The sequence below is a fragment of the Ornithorhynchus anatinus genome, chromosome X1 (assembly GCF_004115215.2).
Source record: "Ornithorhynchus anatinus isolate Pmale09 chromosome X1, mOrnAna1.pri.v4, whole genome shotgun sequence".
NCBI lineage: Eukaryota > Metazoa > Chordata > Mammalia > Monotremata > Ornithorhynchidae > Ornithorhynchus > Ornithorhynchus anatinus.
In genome coordinates, this window is record NC_041749.1 from 8,163,854 (window position 1) to 8,190,291 (window position 26,438).

At 43.6% G+C, this 26,438-nt stretch overlaps 2 protein-coding genes across 4 annotated transcripts in view; both read left to right on the plus strand.

Moving 5' to 3' along the window:
• The window catches only part of ARHGEF10 (Rho guanine nucleotide exchange factor 10), a 122,847-nt gene extending 120,184 nt beyond the window's left edge, over positions 1-2,663 (plus strand). For all 3 annotated transcript variants that reach the window (XM_029050934.2, XM_029050936.2, XM_029050937.2), the window contains one exon: positions 340-2,663. In XM_029050934.2, coding sequence (XP_028906767.1) covers positions 340-857 — 518 coding nt within the window. In that variant the 3' untranslated portion in view covers positions 858-2,663. The remainder of the gene's footprint in view (positions 1-339) is intronic.
• Positions 2,664-8,567: 5,904 nt separating this feature from the next.
• KBTBD11 (kelch repeat and BTB domain containing 11) overlaps positions 8,568-26,438 on the plus strand; it is a 45,470-nt gene continuing 27,599 nt past the window's right edge. The window contains exon 1 of the mRNA XM_029051557.2: positions 8,568-9,393. The gene's annotated coding sequence lies outside the window, so the exon portion shown is untranslated. The remainder of the gene's footprint in view (positions 9,394-26,438) is intronic.

Below are 26,438 nucleotides of genomic sequence, written 5' to 3' on the forward strand. Positions count from 1 at the left end.
TGGTGCAAGTATTTGAAGCTTCTTTCAGTCAAATTATGAAACAGAGCAGCGGGAAGTAAGATCCAAGTAGGACCTTGACTTCTATTGACATTATGAAAAAATCACAGTGGTGCAAATCGCATCAGTAATGGTGGAGCCTGGGTTTCACCTTCATTCAACCTTTGTTTTGAAGGAGAGGACAGTTGGAAATTGATCATCCATTTAACTTTTCAGATGCCCTGCAGTGCCACCTAGAAGTTTCCTTTCATTTAAGAATAATTTACAGTCTTTTTTGCCCCCCTCCACAGGAAGAGGAATGGTATCAGAATAATTTACAGTCTTTTTTGCCCCCCTCCACAGGAAGAGGAATGGTATCATACCACGCGCATAATGGCCCAGTCAAATTCCTGGTAATGGCTTCAGCTTCGACCAGAAAAACCAAAGATAAATCCAGGAACAGCTTGCCTCCAAGTGAGGAACCTCAGGAAGAAGATCGAAGGGACAGCCTCGTGAACGAGGGATCGATTCCTTGCCCGAGTCAGAACACCGACAGCGCCGTGTGGTTAGGGGAGTCGGTGGGGTCCATCATCCCAAAGAGCGATTTGTCCTCGTCTTCCGGATCTCTCACCCTCTCGCACGGGTCCAATTCCCTAGAGCACGGCCCGGAAGACAGTGCCATCTACGAGCTACTGAAAGACCCAAACATCTCGCTCGCTAAGGGTAGCAAACAGAGATATAAGAAAACAAGGCCAGGTTCCATATTGGTCATCTGTGGCGGACAGGGACACAGAAGAGTAAACAAGAAGGTCAAGCAACAGCGGCAGGATGAACTGGTTTCTTCAGTTATGGTTTGGCAGATCCCAGTCTTAAATATATAAGTGATGAAGGAAGGCACCAGAGAGGGAATGAAGATGGCTATCTAGAAAGTTTTTTTTTTTTTCCCCTGTCGCGCCATATAACGTGAGTGCAAAAGTTACACCTGTGCTGGTGGAAACAGAATACAGTTACCTGGGAGGTGGGGGGAGAAGGAGATGTGCAATATTGTCTTGGCAGGTATTCTGCCGGAACACTTTTTTTTTCATTTTTGAGAGCAAAATTCAGAGAATGAGTTCTAGGAAACAAAGTGTAAAGTTAAAGCGATTTCCAAACGTTTTGAAAAAGGCAAGGGAAATATCGTGCTTTTTTTTTATAAGCTGGTGTAGTTTAGACCCTAAACTTGCTAAGATACTTCATCAGTTGAAAAGATGGTGCAATTGAAATGATGGTGTAATATAATCTTCCTACAGGATCATCCAAGTAAGGAGTTTCAATCATTACAAACTCATTCTTCAAAATATAACCAGAATACATTCCATTAATAACACCAAAGGCATTCCTACGTGATTCTGATTCACATCTATATTATACACTACTTTTTTTATTTTAGTCCTGCTCAAAAGCTATTGGGAACGGTGAGGAATGCCCTCTATCCCCACACTTGTTTTTGTGAATTAGTGATTTTATTTCCAAATTACTCCAAAGCAAATTCTCCCTATTTTCACAAAACAGTATTTTTCTATGGCATTTTTCAGTAAAATGTTATGTTCCAGTTAGTGAACCCATACGTTGGTCAACCAAAATATTCAAGACCTAGACTAGAACCCCAACAATAAAAAAGCCACTGCTTCTAATATTAAGTATCATCTAATAACCCTTTTGAAAAATCTGTTTGCTGCAGTATAAAGGACACTGTAACTTGCCATTTTCCCTGGCTTTCTCTAGTGCAGGAGTCTGGCTCGTGCTGATTTTTAGACCAATTTAAAATGCTGTGCTACTTTAAAAAAAAAATGCAAGCTACATGCACATTTGAAAACTTCTTGGTGCTAGCCCTCTTTGTGCATTCCATTGCTGGCAATGGGAGGTGGGCCAAGAAAAACTGACTCCCAGATCGACACCATTACATGCGTATTTATTAGACACAATACCTTCAGCTGTATCTGTAAACATAGAGCCAACTAGAAGAACAGAAGAAACTCCTTGAGTTTCAGTAAGGTCAAGTCTATGTTTATGTCAAAAGAAAGGCATTTGACAGATATGGGCTTCCCTATGAAATATTGCACTTTAAAAGACAATTGAAAAACTCGCGTGATGTCTACGGAAATATTTTCTGAGGCGCATTCACACACCATAAGAAAATGATGTCATTATCCCTTTTAAGCTTTCTAAAACTTTAGCTGCTCTCTGCTTTGATCAATAAAATGTTTTTTTTACTTAGAAACAAGCATTATGGGTGACCTTTTTTCTGTGAAATGCAAAGGGAGCTTTGTTCGCCTTTAGTTGAGATTGCCAGCATTTGGATAAAGGGGCACTGACATCTTCCTGATTTTAAAGGCTCAGACCAATATAACATATTATGATGACTCTTATGGTTATTATTATAATCATCACAATGTGATTAGAAGTAATATTTCAAGTAAAGAGACTGAGGAAAATTGAGACAAATTTTATGTCTAACTCTTGTGGGTAATTCCAACAGACACAATAAATTAATATCATTTGGAGCAGTAAATATTAAAAAAGCTACATTTTCCTAATGAAGTGAAATTTGTTTAAAAAAATAAAGCTTTTTTTGCATGGCATAAATACAGTGTTTCAATCCAGATTTGACTTTACCCATGAGTATTAAACTGTGACTTTAACCATGATTGTTCTAATGTCTAGTACAATGCCTGGCATATCGTAAGCACTTAACAAATGCCATTTGAAAACAAAACCGAGCCTTGGTTAGTACAGTACTCATTGGCTCTAAAAACTGTAAATATCAACATTTTTCTTAGGTGATAATTTCAATTGATTCAATTCATACCAGTTAAAATTCCAATTATATTAATGTATCATTTTTCAAATTGGTACCTATGAGAATTCACATTTTATACTTTCCAGATTTTTTTTGAAACTAAATTTTCTTTCCATATTTTTTGTAACAATGTTTAAACACGGGTCTCTTTGCTTCCAGAATATGATCTTAAATGCAAACGTACATTTTTTTTTTTTTACAGTAGGATATTTAATGTATTGTTCTACTCAGCTAACCCCCTTGCATTTAAAAGATTTTCTCCAGCTGGTTCCAAAACTGCATCTGAGCTGCTTGTGCAGTTGGCAAATGCTAGCGGAATGAAACGTTGACTTACATATAAGGTTTTAAAATTGTAATGCTATTATTCGTTAAAAGATTAACCCTCAAAATATAATAAAAATCTAAGTGTATAGCTAAGCAATGCTTTAAATATATCCCTTGTATAATAGTAATATATCTAGAAGGAAAATGTCTCTTCTTAGAGTGAATAACATCCCCCATAGCCGATCCTCAAATGGGATTTAACACATTCATTCATTCATGTAAATTTTCTGGTGCTCTCTATAGAATTAGTCCAGGCAAGCACCATCTGGAGTCTTACGCACATGTTATGGTGTTCTAAATGCTAAAATTAATCTAGCTTTTAATGGAAACATTTTACAAACAGGCAGTCTGGAAAATTCACGGAGCAGAAACCCAACAAAACTCTGAGGGTATTTATTACTTACAGTGCATTCTGGTAAACTAAAACTCCGAGTTGCTATTTTACTCAGCAAGACGGATGAGCGGTGCTAATTGTAGGGAAAACACTGCTAATGGGTATTGGGGAGCTCTGGTGTTTGTTTTTTTCCTCCATATAGCAAAAGCCAAAAATTATTTTGCAGTTATCCTGTAAAACCTGTTTAGTTCAGCATCTTGTCAGGGTAAGGTAATGCTTTTGATGCTGTAGCATATGTGTTTAGTCAGTTCTCCTGTAATTTAGGAGTTGTGTTCCTGGAGAGACTCACATTATAGAAAATTTGCTTTATGGTACATACACGTAGGTCTCTCAACTGGGTGACACCACTTCTTCTGGCACTGCATGATGCTGAACCCAGACAGACTCAAGTTGTCGGGAGAATGTTCCATGATCCCTCAGTGGTGTCCCTCCTAAAACATATATCGAAAACACATGCTCTAGTGGAAAAAACCTATTGTAAAAATGATACGCATAAGTCAGTATGGCCTCGTTGAAAGAGCAAGGGTCTGGCAGTCGGAGGGACCAGGTTCTCGTCCTGGATTGGCCACCTTCTTGTTGTGTGACCTTGGGCAAGTCTCTTAACTTCTCTACACCTCAGTTTCCTCAAAAATAAAATGGTGATTAAAGTTTCTCCTCCCTCTCAGACTGTGAACCTTATGTGGGACCGGGAGACTGAGTCTAATCTGCTTCTACTGTATTTATTCCAGTGCTTGGATTTAGTAAGTACTTAACAAGTAGCATCATTATTAGAGGTAACAATAGAATGACTACATATAATTCTCTGATTTCTAGCAAAAGAGTAACTTCTGTAGGTGATGCATCAAATTGACTGGCAAAATAATTGAGAATTTTTTTGAGACTAAATTTAAAAAAAAACCTTCAAAAATCACTTGTGAAAAGTCTGAAGTACATATGTGGGTATATCCTCAGTAAGTTGGCTACAAAATGAGATAAGGGGGCATCAGGGAGCAGATAGCCTTGTTTTAAGAGCTTAGTACAGTGCTCTGCACACAGTAAATGCTCAATAAGTACAATTGATTGATTGGTGTCATGCTTGTGAGCAGCCAGAAAGAAAACTTGGACATTTTGTTAATGCTCTTCCAGCTTTTGTGTTGTGTTGACATGTTATAATAATATTAATAATAATGTTGGTATTTGTTAAGCGCTTACTATGTGCAGAACAGTGTTCTAAGTGCTGGGGTAGATACAGGGTAATCAGGTTGTCCTATGTGAGGCTCACTGTCTTATCCCCATTTTACAGATGAGGTCACTGAGGCCCAGAGAATAATAATAATAATAATGTTGGTATTTGTTAAGCGCTTACTATGTGCAGAGCACTGTTCTAAGCGCTGGGCTAGATAGAGGGTAATCAGGTTGTCCCATGTGGGGTTCACAGTCTTAATCCCCATTTTACAGATGAGGTAACTGAGGCACAGAGAAGTTAAGTGACTTGCCCACGGTCACACAGCTGACAAGTGACAGACCTGGGATTCGAACCCATGACCTCTGACTCCCAAGCCCGGGCTCTTTCCACTGAACCACGTTGCTTCTGTAGCTGGCGAGGCGTTCTAACCTTTTGGTGCTTCTTCCATTTCATTCAGCCAAACGAAGTGATCCATTGGTTACTTGAGATTAGGTTTCCAACCTCAGTTTGAACACTTTGATCTAAGCTGAAGTCATTCTTGTAAGAGCGATTCAAATATTTGTCTACGTATTTGTTCAAGCCAGTGGCAGGTTGAAGAATTTCATAGAGACAAACCTGTGTTTTCACAGTTGTTAATGACTAGAAAGCTTCCGCTGGGAAGATTTGGTCGAACACTTTGTCGTTGTGCACTATAGATGATAATCGATGTGGGCCAGCCTACCCTTTTTTTTTTCTGGGTATTTGTTAAACGCTTACTATGTGCCAGGCACTCTGCTATGCGCTGGGATGGGTACAAGCTAATTAGGTTGGACACGGTCCCTGTCCGACATGGGGCTCACAGTCTTAATCCCCATTTTCCAGATGAGATAACTGAGGCCCAGAGAAGTGAAGCAACTTTTCCAAGGTCACACAGCAGACAAGTGGTGAAGACAGGATTAGAACCCAGGTCTTTCTGACTGCCAGGCCTATTCTCTATCCTCTAGGCCATGCTGCTTCCACACCTGAAGCCTAGTCACCCCATCACCTCCTAAGCTGCTGGGTAGGGCTGGGTCCTGGGAGAGCCCAGAATGTCATGGGTTAACTAAGAAAAGTTGCCTCGAGTATCAGTGGTAAGTCGAGGCACTGTGGCCCAGTGGAAATGGCATGGGAGTCAGAAGACCTGGGTTCTAGTCCCAGGATTCCCACTAGCCTATTCTTGGACTTTAGCCAATTCCCTCAGCCTCTCTGAGTCTGTTTCCTCCTCTGTAAAATGGTGATAAAATCGATCGTGAGCCCCATGTGGGAAAGAGATCGGGTCCAATCTTGTAACCTTGTAGCTACTCCAGCTCAGAAAGTAATGAGCACTTAATAATTGCCATTATCATTATTGTTCAATCGATGGTATTCATTGAGGGTTTACTAAGCACAGAGTGGCTCCACTGAGAGACAGGAAAACTAAAAAAGACAATCCAGTATAAAGCAGATGACCGTCTTACCGCTCCTCTTCCGTAGGGGAGAACAGGATCCCTTAATGAAGTAATTTGGCCGAAGTAATTGTCAGGGTTGTAATGAATTTCCCCCTAAGAGGAAAAGGACCAGTCGGACTAGTGATTCTAAGCGAATCACTTTTCTCAGATGTACATTTTCACTGAAAAGATTTGCAAAAAGCCAAGAAATCTTCACCAAAGAAGCTCCTGTGAGGAGAGGACTCAGCTGGCATAAACCTTTCCCACTTCCAAATTCTCTGTTAGTAAATTAGCACCGTCCTTTGGTTACAACCCTGGTCCTTCTTCTGTCTCAGTGACCAGAGTCAGAGCAGGTTGAGGCCGGCGACGGAGTGCAGGAGGTTTCAGAGGGACTGCAGTGCCAAATGGGCCAACTCCAGGACCCAAATAATAAAGATTGTGGCATTTGTTCAGTGCTTATTGTGAGTCAAGCGTGGTAGATGATAAAGATAATCAGGTTGGATGCAATTTCTGTTGCACCCGGGACTCACGGTTGCAGTCTAAGATCTCTGAAGCGGCCTGGTTTAGTGATTGGAGAATGGACGTGGGAGTCAGAAGGACCTGGGCTTTAATCCACACTCTGCCACATGTCTGCTGTGTGACCTTGGGTAAGTCACTTCATTTCTCTGGGCCTCAGTTACCTCGTCTGGAGAACGGGAATTAAGAGTGTGAGCCCCACTTGGGACGGGGATCGTGTCCAACCTGATTAACTTGTTGTATCTACCCCAGCCCTTAGAACAGTACTTGGCACATAGTAAGTGTTTAACAAGTTCCGTGATTATTATTATTGTCCTAATTCCCATCTCTGTGACTTCAGTAAGACAGTTGATAGACTATATTCATTCATTCATTCGATAGTATTTACTGAGCTCTTACTATGTGCAAAGCACTGTACTAAGCGCTTGGAATGTAAAACCACATCAACTGGCAACCCACAATGTTTTCCTTTCAGAATGAGTCTGCAGTCAATCAATCAGTACTATTTACTGAACACCTACCATGGGCGGGGAACATATAATAATAATAATCATATTTGTTAAGCACTTACTATATGCCAAGCACTGTTCTAAGCACTGGGGTAGATACAAGATAATCAGGTTGTCTCCCACATGGGGCTCACAGTCTTAATCCCCATTTTACAGGTGAGGTAACTGAAGCACAGAGAAGTGAAGTGGCTTGCTCGAGGTCACACAACAGACAAGCGGAGGACCTGGGATTAGAACCCATGCCCTCCGACGCCCAAGCCCATGCTGTTTCCACTACGCCGTGCTGTTTGTGCTCTCCCAAGTGCTTAGTACGGTGCTTTTCACGCTATAAGCGCTCAATAAATATGATTGAATGAATAGATCCAATCCTGAAGAAGCCTGGGGATGGAATTTTTCATCTGATCTTGTCCCTGCATCCTCCTCTCTGAGGTATCTGACCACCTCCTTCCTTCTTTCTGGACAGACCTCTCCTCGGGGCTAGCATGAATAAAAATGATGGTATTTATTAAGCGCTTCTATGTGCCAAGCACTCTTCTAAGCGCTGGGGTAGACACAGGGTAATCAGGTTGTCCCACATGGGGCTCACAGTCTTCACCCCTGTTTTCCAGAGGAGGAAACTGAGGCACAGAGAAGTTAAGTGACTTACCCAAAGTCACACAGCTGACAAGTGGAGGAGCCGGGATTAGAACCCACAACTGCTGACTCCCAAGCCCAGGCTCTTTCCACCAAGCCAGTGTGCTTCTCAATGAATGAATGAGGAGATGTCTGACAAGCATGGTTTCTCCTTTAGCCTCTGCCACCTTTCCCATTTTGTCCACTTGCAGCAGTGGCGATGGATGGGGTGATGAATTATTCTTGATGGGGATACTTTGTTAAGAAGGCAAGCAGCTGCTCCCTTACCCGGAAAGAAGATGGGCTTGGGAGTCAGAGGTCATGGGTTCTAATCCCTACTCTGCCACTTCTCAGCTGTGTGACTTTGGACAAGTCACCTATCTTCTCTGGGCCTCAGTTACCTCATCTGCAAAATGGGGATGAAGAATTTGAGCCCCATGTAGGACACTCTGATTACCTTGTATCTACCCCAGGGCTTAGAACGGTGCTTGGCACATAGTAAGCACTTAACAAATACCATCTTTACCATTATTATTACCATGTGCAGAGCACTGTACTAAGCAGAAACCAGTGGCCTTAGAAGTTTCCCCCTTTTTGCACTGTGATGTTTATCTTGTTCCCTAGAGACACGGGAAGAGGAAAAAAATCTAAAGCAACTGAATCCGGATCCAACACTAGCATTGGACATTTCCCTTTTTTTTTGATTGACCAAAGTTGAACTTTGTCGCTAAAGCAAAGATCATCACGAGCATTTCCTGATGACAAACTTCAGCACCAACCCAGCTTGAAGAATCAAGCATCCAAGCAAGCTCAGAAGGAAATGTGGCAGCTGTAATTCAGTGGAGAACAGTGTTCAAAGCTTAGGCTAATTAGCGGAGCCACACATCGGCCAAATGGGACTAGAGGGGGAATTTAAAGAGGCACCATGGAACTGATGAAGTGTTTTGGAATCACGACGATAAATGTTAGAGAACGGTACGGATCAGGTCAGACTTTGGAGCTCGTCCCGTGATTCTCCACGTTTAGCAGACTGCCTGCATTCGTCCTGTTGGAAATCTCGCCGAGGCAAAGAAGACAGACAAAAGCTGGAAACAATAACTGAACAAAAAACTACCCACCAAAACTTTACGCAATCTGAAGAATCCTCACCCACAAGGTTCAAAGTCAGTTGCCAACTTTATTAAGAACCCACTTGAGCAACTAGCTCACTAATAATGAGGTCGCTAGTACTTAAAGCTGCATTTCATTTAATGGACCCCGTTTCACAACGCATTCTTTGGTATAGAGTTTGATGATTAACGATTTTAGTGTCTCGTGTAAGGTAAAAAGCAGGGGCAGAAGTTGATGATGCCTTTTTTTTAAGTGTAATAGTCTACCTTTAAGACACTGAATTTGGAGGTTTCAGTATAGTTCATTTCTAAAGAGAAACGGCTAATGACAACCACGGCTTGTGTCTTGGAAGCCTCCTCAACGACAGCGTTTGATGCCCAACTGCTTTTTGAGAGTTCGATCAAGAGGAGCGAAGATCCATCTCTTTGGAGGAGTCGGAAAAGGAGATGACTGCCGGGGGGGTTCGGTCTGTGCCTGTGGAGTTCAGAATGTTCCTACAGAGGGTGAGCACAACATATTTTTGTTTTGCTGCAGTGAAGCTGCAGAGAGTTGGCTTGTGCTTTTCTGAGATGTACCTAAAATGAATGGCTTGTTTTTCTGTTCCTCTTTCAGTATCCCCGGATTCTTTTTGTTAGCTTTTTCTCCTTTGACTGTGGAAATTATTCAAGTGGAATGTTTCTTTCGGCAGTTGTTAAGTGATAATTAGCACAAATCAGCACCCTCTTGTTAGTAAGTTAAAATAGAAGGAAAAGGTTTAAATCCAGCTTAAGTAGGTGTACCCTTCAAAGCATCTTTGATAATTAGAGGCTAAAATACTTCTTGAGGGTGGGGGAAACTTGTACACTATATTGGGAATACAATAAAAGGTAAAAGATTCAATTTCCGATTTCAAGGGGTTTACAGTCTAAGGGGACAGGCTGGAAACCAAAATTGATCGGCTATAGCGTGAGTGTATACTGTGAGTAAAGGAAAGATTAGAAATAGCTAGTACCAATCAATCAAAATATTTATTGAATGTCTACCATGTGCAGATCACTGTGTTAAGTACTTGAGCAAATATTGAACACAGATATTCTAAACACTTGGGAACACAGATATTCTAAACACTTGGGAAAGTACAAGTCATCTCACCCATAGCACTTCCATACATATCTGTAATTCATTTATGTATATTAATGTCTGTCTCCCCCTGTAGACTATAACCTTGTTGTGGGCAGGGAATATGTTTGGTTTTTGTACATTCTTATTCATTTACCTCATCTGTAAAACAGGGATTAAGACTGTGAGCCCTATGCGGGACACAGACGGTGTCCAACCTGATTTACTTGCATCCACCCCAATGCTTAATATAGTGCCTGGCACATGGTAAAAGCTTAATAAATACCATTGTACTCTCCCAAGTGCTTAGTTCAGTGTTCTGCACGCAGTAAGTGTTCAGTAAATATGACTGAATGAATGACTGCCTCAAGAAGCTTGCTTTTAGAGCAACAATAATGAAGCAAAATAATCAGCTAATATTCACATTAATCCAGTTCTGACTGCGTGCGGAGGACTATGTAAATCAGTAACGAGTAAACATGAGTGTGATTGCTGAGGGGGTGATATCACTACGAAGAAGGGGAGAAATTAATCGGGGAAAGTCTCCAGAGGTATTGAGTGTTTTAAAAGTGATTTAAGAGAGATAAAGGAGTATAGTTGGTGAGAATGATCGGGGAGGACATTGCAGCTAGTGAAAAGAATGAAGATTCAGGAGGACGGCGGTTAGGAGGTTTGCTTCGCAAGAGCAAAGAGCATGAGCGGGGCTGCAGCGGGAGAAGAGAGCAGCTTGAAGCTGAAGGTTTGAAGTGTGTGTTTGATATGAGAATGAATGAGAAGCCATTGGGTACTTGAGAGAAAGAGTTGGCGTGCCCTAAGGAGACAGCTGGTCGTTGAGAGGAGAGGCTAAGCCCAACGGGACCAGTTAAGGAGACTTTCCCAGTTGTCCAGGGGAGACAAGCTGACATACTTGTCTAGTCTTTGTTGCTCTCGGCTGTGGGAAATTTCCTGTTGTAGCCAGCTGCTGCCCAAATGAGCCATCGTGTTTCTTTGTCCTGTTCACCCTCCACCCGTCCCGGGGCCAGGGACCGAGGCAATTGGCTCAGAGAATGATGCTTTGCACACAGGTAAGCACTCAGTAAATATGATCGAATGAATAAATGGCTGACATCATCACAGCCGGCTATATCCAAGCGGCATGACTTAATGATGTCTTCTGGGGTGGGAGAGGGCGGCAAAGTGATTTCTGTCTCAGCTTGGCCGACGTCCGAAGCCGACCCTGACTCCCTCCTCCCATACTTCACCCTCACCAGCTCTGCCTCAGTCACCCCAAACCTTTCGGGAGTCTCCCAAAGCTCACTGCCCCGGCCTTGGGGAGATTCTACCCACCAAGCCAGTTGCCCATCGTACTTCAACTGCCCAAAAGTCTCTGCCGCCATTCTCTCTTGGAAACCGGGGCCACCGACACCTCCACTCTCTTGCCTCTTCTCCCGTCCATCTCTCCGCCATCATGCAGAGTGGACATGGTCTGGATTATATGTGGGAGTGAGATTGTATCTGATCTGACTGTACTAATCTTCCCCTAGCATTTAACACAATGCTTGGCCCAGAATAAGTGCTTAATAATAACAATGATAATAATGTTGGTATTTGTTAAGCACTTACTATGTGCAGAGCACTGTTCTAAGCGCTGGGGTGGATAGAGGGTAATCAGGTTATCCCACGTGAGGCTCACAGTTAATCCCCATTTTACGGAAGAGGTAACTGAGGCACAGAGAAGTTAAATGACTTGCCCACAGTCACACAAGGTACAAGTGGCAGAGCCAGAATTCGAACCCATGACTTCTGACTCCCAAGCCCGGGCTCTTTCCACTGAGCCACGCTGCTTCTCAAATGCGGCAATTATTATCATTCTTATTATCCCCATTTTTTTCTCTTTTTTTTTTTTTTAGTGTTCTTTCACTTTCAGAATATATTCTGCATCCCAGTTGTCGAAAGTGAGTTTTTAAAAAATCTGTTGTGCTCCAATGGCAGACTGCACAGTAATTTAAAATATTTGATCAATCAGTTGGTGGTATTGGGTACTTTCTCTGTGCAGAACACTGTACTCAGCACTTGGGAGAGTTCAATAGAGTTAGTAGACACGTTCCCTGCCCACAAGGAATTTACGGTCTCCAAGGGTAGGCAGATATTGACATACACAGAGGGGAATTAGTAGAGTGTAAACTCTCCCTATAGACTGTAAACTAATTGTGGGCAGGGAACATATCTACCTACTCTTCCAAGTGTTCTGTACACAGTAAATACTCAATAAATACCACTGATTGATAGAGAATAAGGATATTTCATTAATGCTGTAGGGCTGGGTGAGTTTACAGATACTGGAACTAGAGGTGGTTTTTATAGCCTGCCTCCATGACTTTCATTCATTCCATCGTATTTATTGCAGAGCACCGTACTAAGCCCTTGGAAAGTACAATTCAGCAATAAAAAGGTATTTTTTTACTACAATCCCTGCCCACACTGGGTATACAGTCTAGAATGCCTTCACTTCATTAATCTCTTTTGACCTTCTGCCGATTGAATTCTCCTTTCTCTTCCCTCCCACCCAAACTCTCATTCTGACCTAATTATGAAGCACAACAGAAATATTTGGATAAAGGTTCATGTGTTTTCTAAAATAACTTTGGAAAAATCATTCGATTCCCCCTCGTGGAATGATTCCAAAAGTACACTGAGAAAGAAGCATTCTGTGGTAACCTTGGCAGGCATCAGGAAACAAATGATTCCTTTTTTCTGTATATCACTTAAAATATTCGAAAAAGCGGAAGTCATACCTCCCATTGCAATTTTGACATAGGATAGAGGATAGAATGTAAAATTTGAATATTGAGTGTTTTTTTCACTTTTACTAGTATTTTTTAAATAATTTGGATTGAGGGATATTCTCAAATACGTCTCTGGCAGATTGATCTGTGATAATCCATAACAGCTCACTCTGGTCAGGGAATGTGCCTAATAACTCTTTATACTATACTCTCCCAAGAGCTTAGTACAGTGCTCTGCACACAGTAAGTGCTCAATTAATACGATTGATTGATTAATAGCAGCACAGAGAGGCACCATTTCATACAAGATGGTGTTTGATATCCAATCAATCATATTTCATGAGCACTTACTATGGGCAGAGCACTGTACTAAGCACCTGGGAGAGTACATACAACTGAATGAGTAGACACATTCCCTCCCCATACGGATCTCAGAGTCTAGAGAACATCATGATGTCCTCTAATTGTGTAATAATGGCATTTGTTAAGCACTTACTATTTGTCAAGCACAATATAAGCAGATAAAAGCAAATCAGGTTGGACACAGTCCCTGCCCCACCAGGGGCTCACAGTCTTACTCCCCATTTTACAGGTGAATGTAACTGAGGCCCAGTGAAGTGACTTGCCCAGGGTCACACAGCAGACAAATGGCAGAGCCTGTTTAGAACCCAGGTCCTTCTGACTCCCGGGCCCATGCTCTTATGCACTAGGCCGTGCTGCTTCCCTACACTGTGATTATCATTATTATTATCATCATTGTTGTTATCATATTTAAGTGTTTACTGTGTGACAAGCACCGTCCTAAACACGTCTGATCAGATCATACATAGTGCCGCATGGTGTTCACCGTCCAAACTGGGGAATAATGGAACTCTCTAGCGTGAGCCGACGTGGAGGGAAACCGGGTGCCAGAATGCTGTGAGCCGATTGTTGGGTAGGGATTGTCTCTATCCGTTGCCAAATTGTACTTTCCAAGCGCTTAGTACAGTGCTCTGCACACAGTTAAGCGCTCAATAAATACGATTGAATGAATGAATGAATAGAAAATATGACTGACCAGAAAGGCGTCTGGGGTTATATCTTGAAAACGGTACTGTCCAGCAGGAAACTGGACAGCCTACAACCGGATGATAGAGAAGCAGCGTGGCTCACTGGAAAGAGTCGGGGCTTTGGAGTCAGAGGTCATGGGTTCGAACCCCGGCTCTGCCACTTGTCAGCTGTGTGACTTTGGGCAAGTCACTTAACTTCTCGGTGCCTCAGTTCCCTCATCTGTAAAATGGGGATGAAGACTGTGAGCCCCACGTGGGACAACCTGATTCCCCTGTGTCTACCCCAACGCTTAGAACGGTGCTCGGCACATAGTAAGCGCTTAACAAATACCAACATTATTATTATTATGATAGGAATAGTACCTATTAAATGCTTACTGTGTGCAAAGTACTGTTCTACGCATTGGGAAAGCGTGTCTAAGTGGAAATCAGACATGAACTTTGTCTCTTAAAGGGCCCACAAAAAATAGACACCCACCTTGTCCCCAGTTTAGGTTGGGCAAATCCAGGCCTAGCAAATGCCAGCCGGGTTTAAACCTCGCTTGGAACTTCCAGAGCTATTTTCCCATTGATCCATCGTATCTGATTATTATTTAGACTATTCATCATCATTATTAAGCACTTGCTATGCGTTAAGCGCTGTTTTAAACACTGCGCTTGATGCATGCATGATAATCATGTCAGACAGAGTCCCTGTTCCATTTTGCTCATAGTCTAAGTAGGAGGGACAAGAGGTATTGAATTCCCATTTTACAGTTGAGTAAACTGAGGCACAGAGAAGTTAAATGACTTGGCCAAGGTTACACAGCAAGCATTTGGCAGAGCCAGGATTAGAACCCAGGTCCTCTTTCTGCCGCACCTCTGTTCTCTCCACTAAGCCATGATACATAGAAACAGAAAAATCAGAAAGGGAACAATTCTATACTTGAATTGGTTGATATTTGACCAAACAAGGGGTTTATTTTCCCAGCTTTCTTTCTGTTTATTACTGTTGTTCAAAACTTCATTTCTTTACTTTTATGAACATTGAACCCCATTCATATGTCAGTAAATTTAGAGTTACCGGCACTGAATGAATTACCAGTTAAAATATGTGATGTGTTTATACAATTAATTCTGATCACCCTGAGAGATTCAACCTAGTTTTAAAGGTAAGCTTTATAGGCCCGTTAATATTAGAAGCAATAATGTGCGCACATTCAATTTATTTTAGGGATCGTTAACTAGATGATTTTATTAGGATCGCTGCTTAGAGAAAAATGGAAGAAAGACTTGCATTGATTTCTTTTTTTTCCATCTTGACAGTGATTGAGAGGCACAGGAAAGTTCCTAAATCTACTTCCAACACATTCATGGAGGTCACTGCTGAGTTTTCCTCTGGGTTGTTTCCATTAGCAAAGAGAAGCCATTGTTTAGATCACTTAGTTGCCCAAATCCCACTTTCCTCTGTAGCCTGTGGTCAGTTTCTGCTCGACCAGAGTTATCCGGAGCCGTTCATCACTTCTTTCATTTGTCTTCGTATCCCCTCTTTCAGATGGGGAGTGAATAGAAATCTTTCATTCTTGGATTAGAATTTCACCTACTGTTTGGATACTAAACACGCGAAGCCTAGCAAATGGAAAAATAAGTAAGACGTTTGATTTTCTGTATCTGCGGGAGGCCAGTCACTGCTACGCTTGATAGATTTCCCGAGAATAACATGGGACGTACGTAGACCGAGATTGATTGAAGACCATCCTAGACGGGAAGCAGCTGAACGCCATATGACTGAGGGACTCAGACCGCGAAGAGACGATCTATAATTTTCTGCTGCAAACAATTTTGGGTGCCGATTATTTGGGGCCGAGCTGGGAGGTTGGTGACCGTTGTCTCTTGGGTCTCATGCCTCGCACCTCAAACTTTCAAACCCAAACTCTGTTGGCCCTGGAGGTCCCCTATCCAAACACCTCTGCACTGCTGTGATGTCTGTGAATTCCTTATGTTTCCTTAAAAGAGTAAAGCAAAATGTTCCTGACCAGAGAAGCAGCGAGGCTTAGTGGAAAGAGCCTGGGTTTGGGAGTCAGAGGTTGTGGGTTCTAATCCCGGCTCTGTCACTTTGCTGGGTGACTTTGGGCAAGCCACTTAAACTTCTCTGTGCCTCATCTGTAACCTCATCTGTAAAGTGGGGATTGAGACTGTGAGCCCCACATAGGACAACTTGATTACCTTGTAACTTAGAACAGCGCTTAGAACAGTGCTTGGCACATAGTAAGCGCTTAACAAATGCCATAATCATCATCGTCACCCACTTACTATTCTTCTCGCCATCCCCGCGCGTCTCTTGATGGATGAATCTACACCTTAAACTCTGTCTTCTCTGTTGCGCTCTGAGAAGCAGTGTGGCCTGGTGGAAAGAACAGAGGCCTGGAAATGGGGGGGACCTGGGTTCTAATCCCTCTACCCACTGCTTGCTGTGTGACCTTGGCCAAGTTTACCTAACTTCTCTGTGCCTCAGTTTCCTCAATTGTAATGAAATGGGGATTAAATACCAGTTCTCCCTCCTACCCTGTGAGCCCCGTGTGGGACAGGGACAACATCTGGCCTAATTAACTTGCATCTACCCCAGGGCTTAGAACAGTTTTTAACACATAGTAAGTGGTTACCAGATTCCGTTTTAAAAAACTCTCAACTCATCTCCATTTTTATTCATTCAATAGTAGTATTTATTGAGCGCTTTCTATGTGCAGAGCACTGTTCTAAGCGCTTGGAATGGACAATTCGGCCACAGATAGAGACAATCCCTGCATTTTACAGATGAAGAAACAGAGGCACAGAGAAGCATCCATTTTCTCTCAACTCCCTTCTTGACCTTTTACAGTCCAGTTTCTATCCTCTTCAATCCACTAAAAACTATCCTCTTCTAGGTCACCAATGACCTCCTCCTTGCCAAATCAAATGGATTCTGCTCTTCCCTAATGTTTCTCAACCCCCCAATTACCCTTGACACCTTGGCAAGAAGTGAGACTGTTCTGTCCTTCTTCTCTACTTACTTCCCTGTAGGACCCTTCTTTGTCTCTTTTACCGGCAATTCTTCTGCTTCTGGGTTCTGGTGTCTCTGAAAAAGCTCTGTTCTGGGTCTCTTTCTCTTTTCCGTTTACACATTCACTTGGGGACTTCATCTGCTGCCATGGTTTCAACTACTTCAGTGGCAAGAGCCCGGGCTCGGGAGTCAGAGGTCGTGGGTTCTAATCCCGCCTCCGCCGCTTGCCAGCTGTGTGACTTTGAGCAAGTCACTTCACTTCTCTGGGCCTCAGTTGCCTCATCTGTAAAATGGGGATTAAAACTGGGAGCCCCACGTGGGACAACCTGATCACCTTGTATCCCCCAGCGCTTAGAACAGTGCTTAGCACATAGTAAGCGCTTAACAAATAGCACCATTCATTCCATTCAATCTACCTCTCTAGGCCTGACCTCTCTCCTTCTCTGCAATCTCACCTTTCCTCCTGCCTCTATGCGGATGCCAAAGCTCCCCAAGCTTAATATTTCCAAAACTGAATGTATCTTCTCCCGGAAAACTCTCTGGGTACACTACCAATACGTTGCTCGACTACTTGTTTTGTTTTTCTGTCTCTCTCCCCCTTTCAATAATAATAATAATAATAATGTTGGTATTTGTTAAGCGCTTACTATGTGCAGAGCACTGTTCTAACCGCTGGGGGAGATACAGGGTCGTCAGGTCTTCCCACGTGAGGCTCACAGTTAATCCCCATTTTACAGATGAGAGAACTGAGGCCCAGAGAAGTGAAGTGACTTGCCCATAGTCACACAGCTGACAAGTGGCAGACCTGGGAGTCGAACCCATGACTTCTGACTCCAAAGCCCAGGCTCTTTCCACTGAACCACACTGCTTTTAGACTGTGAGCCCGTTGTCGGGCAGGGATTAGAGAAGCAGCATGGCTCAGTGGAAAGAGCCTCGGCTTGGGAGCCAGAGGCTATGGGTTCGAATCCCGGATCTGCCACCTGTCAGCTGTGTGACTGTGGGCAAGTCACTTCACTTCTCTGTGCCTCAGTGACCTCATCTGTAAAATGGGGATGAAGATTGTGAACCTCATGTAGGACAACCTGATTCCCCTGTATCTCCCCCAGCGCTTACAACAGTGCTCTGCACATAGTAAGTGCTTTACGGATACCAACATTATTATTATTATTGCCTCTGTCTGTTGCCGAACTGTACATTCCAAGAGCTTAGTACGGTGCTCTGCACACAGTAAGCGCTCAATAAATACAAATGAATGAATGCAGATGGAGGTAAGGCCTTCTGGGAGAGATGTGTCCACGGAGTCGCTATGGGTCGCAAACGACTCGACGGCCTACAACTAGACAAGGCAAAACAAGGAAATATTCTCTTCCACCTCACTTTCTTCTCCCTCTTGAAAACACTTCTCTTCTCCCTTTTCTGAAGCCCACAAGTTTGGCCTTATCCTGGTCCCTCCCACTCCTTCCACCCCCATCGGCCATCTCCCATCTCTCACCAAATCTTGTCCATGCTTCATTCATTCATTCGTATTTTTGGGGCGCTTCCTATGGGCAGGGTACTGTACTAAGCGCTCGGAAAGTACACTTCAGCAACAGGGACAATCCCTGCCCAACAACAGGCTCACAAACTCCATCGCGGCCTTTCCACCATTCACTTCCTTCTCTTCTAATGGTAATTGTTAAGCGCTTCCTATGTGCCAAGCACTGTTCTAAACTCTGGGATAATAATAATAATAATAATAATAATAATACTAATAATGGTATTTGTTAAGGACTTCCTATGTATCAAGCACTGCTCTAAGCGCTGGGATAATAATAATAATAGTGGTATTTGTTAAGCATTTCCTATGTACCATGCACTGTTCTAAGCGCTGGGACAATAATAATAATAATAATAATAATAATAATGATGGTATTTGTTAAGTGCTTCCTATGTGTCAAGCACTGTCCTAAACGCTGGGATAATAATAATAATAATAATAATAATGGTATTTAAATGCTTACTATGTGCCAAGCACTGTTCTAATCGCCGGGGTAGAAACAAGGTTATCACCTTGTCACATGTAGGACCAGTCTTAATCCCCCATTTTCCAGATGAGGTCAGTGGAGGCCCAGAGAAGGGAGGTGACTTGCCCAAGGTCACCCAGTAGACAAGTGGTGGAGGCGGGATTAATGAATTAATTAAGGTATTTGATAACGCTTCCTATGTGCCAAACACTGTTCTAAACGTTGGGATAATAATAATAATAATGGTATTTGTTAAGTGCTTACTATATGCCAAGCACTGTTCTAATCACTGAGGTAGGAACGAGGTTATCAGCTTCTCCCCCATGGCCCTCAGTCTTCACCCCCATTTTCCAGATGAGGTCACTGAGGCCCAGAGAAGTGAAATCACTTGCCCAAGGTCACCCAGCAGCCAAGTGGCAGAGGCAGGATTAGAACCCATGACCTGTGACTCCCCAACCCGGGCTCTTTCCACTAGGACCACGTTGCTTCTCAGTGTTCAGCAAGTAATTGAGTGAGGGCTCAAGAAATACCATTGGGTGAATGAATGAGTGAATGAATGAATGAACGAACGAACAAACGAATGAATGAATGAACGAACGAACAAATGAATGAACGAACGAACGAATGAATAAACGAATGATGAATGGACGAATGAATGAATGAATGAACGGACGAATGAATGAACGAACGAATGAATAAACGAATGATGAATGGACGAATGAATGAATGAATGAACGAACGAATGAATGGACGGATGAATGAGCGGACGGATGAATGAACGAATAATAGACGAATGAGTGAGTGAACGAATGAATGAATGAATGAACGAACGAGTGCATGAATGAACGAGTGAACGAATGCATGAATGAATGAACGAGCGCATGAATGAATGAACAAATGAATGAATGAACGAGTGAACGAATGCCTGAATGAATGAACAAATGTATGAATGAACGAGTGAACGAATGAATGAAGAAATGAACGAACGAATGAATGAATGAACGAGTGAAAGAATGAATGAACGAACGCAGGAATGAACGAACGAATGAATGAACGAGTGAACGAATGAATGAATGAACGAAGGAATGAACGAACGAATGAATGAACGAGTGAACGAATGAATGAATGAACGAAGGAATGAACGAATGAATGAAAGAATGCAGGAATGAACGAAGGAATGAATGAACGAGTGAACGAATGCATGAGTGAAGGAACAAGCGAACGAATGAATGCGCGAATGACTGAATGACTGAGCTAGCGAATGAATGAATGAAGCCTCGGGCCCCCCCCCCCTCGCGCCCCCTCGGTGACGTCAGCGCGCAGGGTCCGTCGGCGGAGCGGAAAACCCGGAGGCGGAGCGGGGAATCGGGCGGCGGAGGCGCCGCCTCAGTGCGCATGCTCAGGAGCCGGGCCGGCTCCCGTCCGGACGCCAGGGAAATCCAGTCCGGCTGGGGCTGCACCGGCTCGGCCCGGCCCGGAGGGAGCCGCGGCGCTCGCTCCCTTGGACGCGCTCAGCTGCAGGGCTGCAAGGTGGCAGGGGGTGGCAAAGGGTGGCAGGGGGCTGCAGGGGCCTGAGGGGTCGGACACCACCTGCCAGGCCTCAGGGGTAAGTGTGTGCCTCTCCACCCTCCAGCCCGCAGCTCGGGGCGTCCCCCGGCTATTGTCTCTTGCAGCCTGGCTGCAGGGGAGACACCTGCTGCTCCAAGGGGTGGCACCTGCTTTGGCAACCCCCTCCCCCCCCCACCCCCCTCGAATGAGGATGATTCCATCCTAATCATCCTCATTTTTCAGAGATGGAGAGAAAATGCCACCTGGGGGGGCTGGGGAAAAGGCTCCCCAGCTGGGCAGGGGTGGGAATGCCTGCCTACAGGGGATGACTTGGGATGCTGGGGGTTCAGTCATGATGACTTGGGATGCTGGGGATTCATTCATTGGGAAGGGAGGGTAGGGATGTGTCCTTTATTCATTCAGTGGTATTTAGGGAGCGCTTACTGTGTGCAGAGCACCGGACTGAGCGCTTGCAGTGGACATAGCATCAGAGACAGTCCCTGCCCTGTGATGGGCTCACAGTCTCATCGGGGGAGACGGACAGACAAAAAACAGTAGCAATAAATAGGATGAAGGAGGCCGGGGGGAAAAGTCATTGGAGCTGTTTGTGAGGTCGAGCGGGGCGGGGTTCGTTAAAGCACTTGCACTCCGTTCATTCCTGAAGATTTGGGGTCTCTGTCGTTTTTCATCATGTTTTTCTCTTGATCGGTCCCGATTAGTCCACCCGGGCCCAGGAGACAAGAGCATCGGTGAGCATGCTCATATATGCCTGAGAGAGAAGCCCTTAGTGCAATGCTCTGCACATAGTAAGCGCTCAATAAGTACTATAAATGCTATTGAATTTGGGGGGGGGGGGGTCTGTCATTTTTAACCATGTTTTTCTCTTGATCAGTCCTGATTAGTCCACCCGGGCCCAGGAGACAAGAGCATCGGTGAGCATGCTGTCATATGCCTGAGAGAGAAGCCCTTAGTGCAATGCTCTGCACATAGTAAGCGCTCAATAAGTACTATAAATACTATTGAATTTGGGGGGTCTGTCATTTTTAACCATGTTTTTCTCTTGATCAGTCCTGATTAGTCCACCCGGGCCCAGGAGACAAGAGCATCGGTGAGCATGCTGTCATATGCCTGAGAGAGAAGCCCTTAGTGCAATGCTCTGCACATAGTAAGCGCTCAATAAGTACTATGAATACTATTGAATTTGGGGTCTTTGTCGTTTTTCATCATATTTTTCTCTTGATCGGTCCTGATTAGTCCACCCGGGCCCAGGTGACAAGAGCATCGTTGAGCATGCTCTCTTATGCCTGAGAGAGAAACCCTTAGTACAGTGCTCTGCACATAGTAAGCGCTCAATAAGTACTATAAATACTATTGAATTTGGGGTCTCTGTCATTTTTCATCATGTTTTTCTCTTGATGGGTCCTAATTAGTCCACCCGGGCCCAGGAGACAAGAGCATCAGTGAGCATGCTCACATATGCCTAAGAGAGAAGCGCTTAGTACAGTGCTCTGCACATAGTAAATGCTCAATAAATACTATTGCGTGAATGACCTGACAGATTCAATCCTTTTTCCACATACTCTTCACACCAAGGGGTGTTGCTCTTCCCCTTTCTCTGTTTACTCTGCACTGTTTTACTATAAATCTGGATGGCCTAGGGTTTGTGCTCATATTTGAGGGTATAACATAATACAGTCTTTGTTTTGGTTGAACGTTTGCCCGCCTGGATAAGCAAACCATAGGACTGAAAAAACAGGAATGATATCAACAATGGTTCAGCCATCAAATAAACATCACGTTGATATTAGCTTCATTTTGCACCTGGCATCTGAGTAGGGAATCATTGGGAAGAGTGATAGAGAGGGCAGCATTTAAATAGACTTTACTCAGCCCATCCCTTCTCAAAAATAAATGTGTAGAAAGCTAACCTGAGTGCACAAAAAATAGTAATTATTCAGTCGTATTTATTGAGCACTTACTGTGTGCAAAGCACTGTACTAAGCGCTTGGGAGAGTACAATAATATGTACTATCAATGTAGAATATAATATAAATGATTCTCAGTTTACTGCAGATCAGCCTAATGTCCTTCATTTCCTCTACTTTTGTCCCTTAGGGCCTCCTAAAGAAGCAAAACAAAACAGAAAAAAGGTGTGTAATACAAGCCTCATTTTTCACTGAACGCTTTAAGCCATATTAATAATAGGTTTTGAAGTTCCTGTCCTTTCCCGTTTGAGCCTTCTTCCTGCTTTTGTGTGTTCTCCTTTTGCCGTGACTTCGCTCTTTAATTAAGAGATCTTAATGAATATCAAAGAGCACCCCATTCTATAATAATAGTCCACTAGAACACACCCAATTACCCTAAATACAGAAACAAGGATATTGCATTTTGACCGGATTGGTTCTCTTGTAATCATTTATCCCAGTGCTTTGCTGGGCTCCAGTAAGGGCTCCATAAATACAATTGTACGAATGAATGAATATTTCTGATGATGTTCCTTATGAAACAAGCAAAAGTTTGTGAGAAGAAGAAAGCCGTTTAGCTTCCAAATGCAATAGATAACCAACCTTGGAAGCTTATCCGTTTAAAGTGAACAGAGAGATTACAGTATTTAGAGTAATCTTAGGTTTAGGAAAGAATTTCATTGAGAATAGAACAGTGGTTCTTAAACTTTTCCGAACAAGGACCGCTTCATTGTAGCATTGATCTTCTGGGACCACCTTTGGAGGGAGGGGAGGGTCCCTGCTGGCTTTCTCCTTTACCAGCTTTTGAATGGAAGCTTAGAGAAGCAGCATGCCTCAGTGGAAAGAGCATGGGCTTGGGAGTCAGAGGGCATGGGTTCGAATCCCGTCTCTGCCACTTGTCAGCTGTGTGACTGTGGGCAAGTCACTTATCTTCTCTGTTCCTCAGTTCCCTCATCTGTAAAATGGGGATTAAGACTGTGAGCCCCACGTGGGACCACCTGATGACCCTGTATCTACCCCAGCGCTTAGAACAGTGCTCTGCACATTGTAAGCACTTAACAAATATCATAATACAAGGAGTTTTAAGGCTGATCAAGCGTAGTCAGTATAACTGGTGGTAGCCAGACTAGACTAGAAGTATGAAGGAGAATGACTCCTCCCAAAGTATGGACAGCCTAAAGCCACCTGGATAAATGGTGGTTTATTAACAATAATCATAATGATAATAACATGTTAAGCACTTACTACGAATCAAGCGCTGTAGTGAGTGTTGGGGTGGGTTGAAGCAGCGTGGCTCAGTGGAAAGAGCACGGGCTTTGGAGTCAGGGCTCGTGAGTTCGAATCCCAGCTCTGCCACTTGTCGGCTGTGTGACTGTGGGCAAGTCACTTCACTTCTCTGCGCCTCAGTTCCCTCATCTGTAAAATGGGGATTAAGACTGTGAGCCCCACGTGGGACAACCTGATTCCCCTGTGTCTACCCCAGCGCTTAGAACAGTGCTGGGCACATAGCGCTTAACCAATGCCAACATTATTATTATTATTATTACAAGCAAATCAAATTGGACTCGGCCCTTTACCAAATGGGGCTCACGGTCTCAATCCTCTTTTACAGATGAGGTTACTGAGGCCCACAGAAGTGAATTGACTTGCCCAAGGTCGAACAGCAGACATAATTATGGCATTTGTTAGGCGCTTACTACTTGGTGAATATATGTATCTATTGTTTTATTTATATTGATGTTATTGATGCCTGTTTACTTGTTTTGGTGTCTGTCCTCCCGTCTAGACTGTGAGCCGGTTGTGGGCAGGGATTGTCTCTATTGCTGAATTGTACTTTCCAAGCACTTGGTACGGTGCTCTGCACATAGTAAGCACTCAATAGATATGATTGATTGAATGAATGAATGTTTCAGCCACTGCACTAAGCACTGGGGTGGATACAAGCAAATCGGGCTGGATACAGTCCCTGTCCCTCATGGGGCTCACAGTTTCAATCCCCATTTTAAAGATGAGGTAACTGAGGCCCAGAGAAGTGAGGTGATTTGTCCAGGGTCACATAGCAGACATGTGGCAGAGCTGGGATTAGAACCCACGACCACCTGACTCCCAGGTCAGTGCTCTAGACGCTATACGCATGCTGTTAAGCACTGTCCTAAACACTGGGTTGAATACAGGATAATCTGTTTGGATGCAGTTCCTGTCCCAAATGGGAGTCACAGTCTAACAAGCGGAGAAAAGTAGGAGCCGCAGCATTTACTGAGTATCCGCTTGATTAGACACTAGGAAATAAAAGAATAACCAAGCGGCATAGTCCCTGTCCACAAGGAGCTTACACTATACTGGGGAAGACAAAGAAAAATACAGCGTCGAAATAAATCCATTGGGTGGGACATTTTTGCATGAGTGCTTAAAAAGGGTGTTAAATTCCGAAGTGCTAGAGGCGGCTGTTGGGAAATGTAAGATTTTAGGAAGAATTTGAATGTAGAGGGAAGATAGTAACGTGGGGGGAGATGGGGTGCTTTGAAGTTGGTAGTCAGGAGTTGTTGTTTCCAGTGAAATCCAATGGAGGGTTTCGAGAAGAGGAGCGATCCGGGCTGAGTGGTGCATCAGAAGGTCACCCCTGCAGTGGCATGTAGTATAGATTGGAGGGGGAGAGACCAGAGGCTGGAAAACCAGTGACGCGCTAATGCCATAGTCCAATTGCAGCAAGACCAAAGATTGTCTTAGGATGATAGCAGTTCGGAGGGAGAGGAAGGGGAAGATCTTGGAAAAAGCAATCTTCGGGAACATTGGCAGTAGGAGTGCAGGGTTTATGCTAATATTGGACTCCAAAAAAAATCACCCTACAAACCCTCGGGGCCCCGATCTCGATGACTCAAGAACGTGATTGAAAGTATCTTGTAAATTGCCTGATTGCAGTCTGATCTCTTGAGACTGATTTTTGCTCCCACCTTCCCTGGTTTGATTCCCCAGAATTACCCCCCCAACACTTTTGTGGAAACAGTGCATTTTTGTCCTCCCAACCATATGTGGCCCTTTTCTCCATGCCATATTTCTGAAACTCTCACTCATCTGTAGGAACTCTCACTCACCTCTACATATCTATGCAACTTCCCTTCTTCCTTCTATTTGGAATTTTTTTCCCCCCTTAATTGAAAGCTCCTCCAGGGAAGAAACCATGTATAAATAACTCAGTGTGGTGTAGTGGAAAGAGCATAAACCTGGGAGTCAGAGGACCTGGGTTAAAATCCCTGCTCTGCAGTGCACCTGGTGTGTGACCTTAGATAAGTCACTTAACTTTTCTGTGCCTCAGTTACCTCATCTGCAGAATGGGGATTCAAAACCTTTTAACCACCTATTTAGGCTAGAGCCCCATTTAGGACCCGAATGCCTTGTATGTATCCCAGTGCTTAGTGCAGTGCTTGGCACATAGTGAGCACTTAAATACCACAGTTAGGATTGTTATTCCTAGAACAGAGTTGTCCCAGTTCTGGCAACTGGACAGTCACGATAAGTGAGGGAGGAAAAACTTTTGTTTTCCCCTCACTTTCTTTCCTGTGTCCCTCATCTATAAAATGGGGATTAAAACTGTGAACTCGATGTGGAACATAGACCATGTCCAACCTGATTAGCTTGCGTCTACCCCGCTGTTTAGTACGGTTCCTGGTACATAGTAAGCACTTAATTAATACCCTAAAAAAAACCCCACAAAAAACTTTGTAGTTTTTGGCTGTGGAATCTTGAAGAAGTGATAACTATTACACTAATGCCTGGACCGGAGGGCTGGAAAAACCTGGAAATGCTGCAATGAAACTAAGAGCATCTGCTGCCTTCATAGGAGTGGGGGGAAAAGAGAGAGAAAAGAAAAGAAACACACATTCCCATCCCTTTCTAGTTAAAATTGAACTTCATAGTTTGCTTTGTTCCAGTCAGACAGAGGCCTCAGACCTTGTGAAATCCTCATCTTCTAACTACCCCAGCCTTTCTCACATAGCCCTTAAAGTCATAAATATGAATTTCCGTGCACATTGTCCCCTTAGGAGAGAGTTTTTTTAAAAAAAAAAAAAAATTGCTAACTTTAGGTGCTTTAAATACTAAAAAA